This window comes from Cariama cristata, unplaced genomic scaffold (assembly GCF_000690535.1).
Source record: "Cariama cristata isolate BGI_N322 unplaced genomic scaffold, ASM69053v1 scaffold1222, whole genome shotgun sequence".
Classification (NCBI taxonomy): Eukaryota; Metazoa; Chordata; class Aves; order Cariamiformes; family Cariamidae; genus Cariama; species Cariama cristata.
Genome location: NW_009603024.1, coordinates 6,895 through 13,024, shown reverse-complemented (window position 1 = coordinate 13,024; position 6,130 = coordinate 6,895). Strand labels below are relative to the sequence as shown.

At 49.2% G+C, this 6,130-nt stretch overlaps 1 protein-coding gene across 1 annotated transcript in view; it reads right to left on the bottom strand.

Annotated features, from left to right (window-relative positions):
• Window positions 1-4,170, bottom strand: part of TBX5 (T-box 5) — a gene marked incomplete at its 5' end in the record, with an annotated part of 9,519 nt that extends 5,349 nt beyond the window's left edge. The window contains one exon of the mRNA XM_009694989.1: window positions 3,944-4,170. Coding sequence (XP_009693291.1) covers window positions 3,944-4,170 — 227 coding nt within the window. The remainder of the gene's footprint in view (window positions 1-3,943) is intronic.
• Between the last annotated feature and the right edge of the window lie 1,960 nt (window positions 4,171-6,130).

Below are 6,130 nucleotides of genomic sequence, written 5' to 3'. Positions count from 1 at the left end.
GCAGGAATGAGATGAATGATATATTCTTCCCCATGGTCAGAGCCATGTCCAAGCTAGATGACTGAAGGATACGGTCCTTGCTGGTTGAAGCCAGTGGATTCTGCCACGTCCCTCTTCTCCCTCAGAGTGCCAACACGACAGCTTTTATAACCTCCCCAGGGAGAGGCTGTTCCAGTCGCCTCCTGTTCAGCATCACAAGCTTCCCAGAAATCTGTCAAGTGGTTGAGATTGTGTAAGGCTGGGAGGGAGCCGAGGTTTAGAGGGATGGCTTTTTAGTTCATGAGAAGTCTGAGGAAGAGGATAACACGAGGCAAAACAAGCTCCAATGCCCTAATTGGGAAGTGGGGCTAAAATGAAAGACAGACAGCAAGCTGCCTGCTGGTAAGTTCTGTTGGGCTTCTCCAAGGACAGCAATGAGAGAGGGAGAGGTGGAGAGCAACTAGAAAAAAGGCAAAGCTCTAACTGGTCTTTGTTGTCGCCTAAAAATCCACTTCAAGAACTGAGGCCACTCCTTGGTAGGATACAGCACCGGAGTTAATCCATCCTCTCAAGACCAGTGACGTTGTGAAATGCCGCAAGCAATCTCAGCGTGGAGCTGGGATACAACACAGGATGATTCTCGCCTTGAGGACTGCCATTCCCCAGCGTTCAGCATGTTCAGAAGGTGCCTGGGGCAGCAACCCCGTTGCACCACGCTGGGGTCATTCCCAATGCTGCCACCCCGCGTTCCCACCTGCGCACCAGGAATTGCCAGATCGGAGCTCTGGGATGTGTCCTTCCTTCCTTCCTTCCTTCCTTCCTCACCCAGAAGAGCATCACCTCCCTGAAACAGAGGAGCCTTCAGAGATAACATCCCCTCACAGCCCTGCCACTCTCCCCTAATGTAACTGCATATCAGATCTCCAGAGTGAATCCATCTTGACTTGACAGCTAAGAACAACACTGTCAACCACAGACCTAAATCTTTGTCTTGGGTCACCAAGGAAATAGAAGTTGAATAAGGTGCCTCTGAGTTGCTCAAATACAGACCTATTCTTAACTGAACCTAAACCAAGACTTGACCTCCTGATTAAAAAGGATGCAGAGAAACATCATGAGATGTCAAAGCTGGAAGGAGTCGTATCTGACAGACTATCTTGGAAAACAGCGGTGGTATTTGCTACAGAAGATACAGACACCAGCTGGTCTCAAACCCAGTCGAATTGCCCTCTGCCCCTGCGAGCACTTATCCGTAACCGCAGCTTTGCGAAAAGGAAATAATCCGCTTGAGATAAATCCTAAACTGACTGAAGAGGAGTCACTGTTTGGGGAGCTGCTGATCCAACAGAATCAATAAAGCTTCCAGTCCAGAAAATGGACAGAGGTGCATTAGGAGTGAACATGCTCTTGCTTTCACGTTTTCTTAGATGGTGAGGCTTGTCAAAAGCTATGCAGAAAAGTAGGAAAGCAGGAGAGCTGTGAGGGAAAGCTTACTATTGCACTTAGAAAGGAGAGGCTGAAAAGGAAGAAAAAGAGCAATATTATATGTAAGGTTATTTCCCCACGTTCGATAAAGATTCTCACTCGGTGCTAGAAGAAAATGCCATGCTCGGTCTGTGTTTGAGATGAAACCTTGGATCACATTCTGGTTTATCTGAACAGAATTGCTCATCTCTAGTGACTCTTTTTTTTTTTTTTAATTAATTTTTCTTTGCAAAGAGCTGCTTGGCAGCTTATGTTGGCTCTCTGTTTCCCATTAACTTTGTGTTTCTTTTCTTTAAGCCCTAGTGGCTGTTTTCGATTTACTAGATGCATGAGGAGGGGGAAAAAGGCATGGGGAGGAAAGCAGAGACTCAGGCTCCTGAGACGTACAGCTTCACAGAAGAAGCTGGTGGTATCGAACAGGACGCTGCTTCTCTTTGATTAAAGCATTTGGCGGCTTTGATAAAAGACCCTTAACTGCTTGTGCCACTCAAACCATCGTAGAGATAATGAGGGGCCATCAGCCCTACAGACAAGGACTCGCTTTGCCAATCTCCTGCACTTTCACAAGGGCCACGCAGGCCAAAAGGGGCCGGGGAGCTTATTACAGGGCAGATAGTCGTCTCTTTTGTGACAATAAGAGGAAGTGAGATAATTGGGGGATTGAGGGAAACCACCCATGGAGACACCACTTAGCGGGAATCCCAAAACTGGAAGGAAACCTCTGTTGATTCCTTATCACGTTACAATGTGGAGGCAAATGATGAATTGCCCTGCAGTGCGGGGACACGCAGCAGTCAGAGATTGTCCAAAGGGTTTGTTGCCATTTGGGCCAGCTTGTTTTGGTTAGTTTTTGCAAAGGGGAAGAGGAGCGGTGAAATCTTAGCTCCCAGGGCAAAGAAGCACAGAGGATGGATTGCAGGCTGAGGGACACCAAAAGCAAACGGAACCTGCCTTCGCATCGCGGGGCTTTGCAGCAACCCAGTTGTGTCCCAGCACCTCTCACCCAGAGTCCCACACCAGCATGGGGGTAGCAAGGGCCACACACCCTGCCCCTGACCTTAGGGGACAATCTGGGATGCCACTGCAACTCCTTATTCCCTACCTTACAGCCGGCTCAAGTCTAGCATCACCATTTCCAACCACAGCCTTGACGCTCTCCCCATGAGCAAGAGGGTCACCTGATCAGATGCAGGGGTCACAAAATGATGCCTCTGTTTTCCACTGTTTAGCTCAGCGTCAAGAAAATATTAAGATTTCTCAACCATTTTTATCTTGCATATATGTTGCCACACAACCCAGGTGATGTTACAACACTCAGGGGATTCACCAAGGATGTGAGAGATTTCCACTGCCCTCCTGCCTCATCTGCCAGCACTTCCCAGCATCCGCTACCTTAGACTGAGTGTCTACGCTGCACATCCCAGTGCCCCAGGGGTTACGTTACTAAAAATAATGACATGTGGCGGACTGATAGGACCGTGCAGGGAAGCAGGAAGGGATCTGCTGTGGGGAAAGGCTACCAGGCTGGAGAAATTCTTGGTGCATTCAAATGCCATGGTGCATGCTGACTTCTGTTAGTTTTTTCCGTGCGATGCAGCCTAAATCCTGAGAAAGGGGAACAGGGGTAGGCAGTAACTGTCTCCTGCCCGCCCCATAAGGTTGCATTCAGCCCAGGAAATTCCCTATTTTCTTCTGAGCGTCGGGGGTGGAGCTGATCTGAGGCTTTTGCTATCTCAGTCCTGCAAGTGTTTCTGCATCTAAGCATTCCCATTGCTTTGGGAGGAGAAGGGAGAGACTGCAAACCACTCGCTCCTGCCTGAGAACAATTATCCCATCGATATCACGGGGCTCTTCACGCCAGGACGAGCTGAGCAGTCAGTGTAAAGCCCTCACAGTTTGATCCCTCAAGCTCTGTCAAAGCAGGTCAGTTGCACCAGAGGGGAACGAACATGGATATCATGATTTTCAACCCCACGTCCCATTCATTAGACCAAGCACTTAAGCGGAATTGCTTTCTTCAGATAGACAGCTGTCTCCCAACTGTGAGACTCTCTGACAGTTGAAAACTGTGCAAAATCCAAGCTGTCAAGGTATCTCCACTTGGAGATTAACCCTGTCTGAGGAGCTATGGAGACAGATAAGTCATCTTTATCTGCGGCACCAGCTATCTTACCAAATGTGGATTCCACATGGGTGAAAGGTACTGCCACTTCTCCAAACAGCTCGTTCCCAGCCCAGAAGCAGAGATGGGTTTTTAGGCTAACACCGGTGAGAGGAATTTCCCAGTCCAGCCTGGAGGAGCTGCCCACCTCCAGCACACAACCCTCATCCCTTGCTCATCCCTTGCCCATCCCTCAAGTGTCACCATAAAGCAGGCTGGGGCTGTCCAGCCTGTGGGCAAGGGGAAACATTAGAAAACAATGCTGACAGTCATGTTAGGAAGGGGAAAGTACCAGGTGGGAAGCAACCAAGGTCTGACCTTTTCTCTTGGTGCAGTGGTAGATCTGGCTATGCTCCTGGGAGATCGGGTAGGGGTTTGCAGGCGGTAGCAGGTCCTGGGAGGTACTCGACACCCCGTTCTCGCACTGGTACTGGGAGCCCAGGTTGGAGGAGGCAGAAAGGACCCTGGTCTCGCCACTGAAGGGGCTGTGATTCGAGGACACTTTTTGTCTCACCGTGCTCCTGGGAACAACCGGGTACTCTTTACTAAAAGCAAAGAAACAAACAAACAACAAAAAACAAGGCAGAAAAGCAATCAATTAATAAATAGATCAGTGGATTAATAAATGAAGGCAGCACATTAGTGTCATGGTGTTTGTTTAGACTTTCAGGGAACTAGAGACATCCCTCCCAGGAGACTGCAGCCCCATCACACTTTATCCATGCAGCACTCTTGCATTTCACTCTCCTTTTAGATGTCTTCCCCTTTCGATTCATGCCTCTTCCACCACAACTGCTGTTTTACACCCATACGTAAAATAGATACATGCAGTTATATCGAAATATACAAGATTTATATTTACATATTCTGATAACATTTATAAATTATGTACTATTTATATTGTACATGTGGCTGTGCATATGCCTGTAAATAAAAATATCATTTCTGCCAAGCTGACTTGGAGACGGATTAAATATTTAGGTCTACTTTTTCCCCTTACGGCAGTTGTCCCCATTCCTTTTCCCCAGGGTCTGCCAGCCTGGTTGTCTTGGATGGGGGATTCCTGGACCAGAGAACAAGCTCCACTCCAGAGCGCTCAGAAAAGAGAAATAAATAAATCACCAAGACCTGAAGCAAGCCAGAGCCACACGCCTCGATGGAGCCAGGCTAGGAGGGTGAGCACTAATGGAAAGTCTGGTTTGTTCCCTCGCCCTGAAATCTGGTTCAAAGCAGGGATGCTTTGCCAACACTGGCTGGAAATCCCCTCTCCTTCAAGACCCTACAGTGTGTTTTGGAGACGTTTCTCCAAGCACATCAGCAATGTGGCTGGAGAAGGTTATTCCTGCTCTGCCAGAGGGGGAACTGAAGGTGAGCAGGGGGTTTCAGAGACTTCGGGTGGGTGCAAGCCTCCTTCTGGGCTGTCTCCAAGACAGCTGGGTGCTCCCTGAACCCAAGGACTTGCTAAAATGCATGAAGATCAGGTAGTACAGCAGCACCTCGCAAAGTGCCACCAGGCTCAGAGCAGCCATGAACCAGAGCCCAGACTCCAACACAAGCTTTCTTCTTTGAGGCTATAACCATTGGACCAAGCTGGCTTTGAGGTATCCTACTCACCTGCCCAAAACCATTACACTGGAGCAAGGACAGAGCCTTAAATCCCATCAACAGACTCAGCTGGCCACTTACATGTGGAGGACAAGCTCTGAATCTGCTATTACGCCCCTTAGAGAGAGCCTATCACTGTAGCAACTCAGAACTTATTTACAAAATTTAACAATACCAATTATATAAACCTACTCACAGCAGGGAGCTTTCATCCAAACCACTGCTGTGGTGGCTGCCAGAAACATCAGCAACCGAGCTGTTACGGAGGGGAAACTCACCCAGGAGCTCAAACCCAAATGAATGTGTCTCTCATTGTGCCACGAAAGCTTGCCAAACCTCGGGCACTGGTGGTTTGGCAAGGAGAGCCTAGGTGGGGTTTCTTCCCCTGGAAGCCCAGCAGCTCCTCCCCGCAGGGCGGGCAGGAGCATGGCTTTCCACCCGCTTGGGCTGCCTGACCAGGTAGCGTTTTCCCAGAACTCAGATCCAGGCTGTGCACGAGGAACAAAAGAGAGGTGGACTGGGAGGAAGCAGAGATTTAACCCTCAGATACGCAAGACAGCAATGGATGCCAGGGTATATGGTGGGCTTCAGAAGACGTCTTTGCCTGTGGACGCCCAGCACTGGCACTTCCACCCAAGGAGCTCTTGCTGGAGAGCAGCTTTGAGGACTTTTCAGGAAGGTTAAGAGCTATGGCCTTCAAACCTCATGGGTGACTTTCAGATCTAGGTTCTAGGGGATCTCCCAGCTCTACCAGGTCACGGTTTTGAGCTGCCTGCTGCTGTCATGCTCCACCTTCACACCGTGATCCTCATGTAAATAGTACCAGCACAACACCCCAAAGCTGCATCCCCACCATGTTTCCCTTCCAAGAAGATGATTCACAGGGAGGTGACACATCGA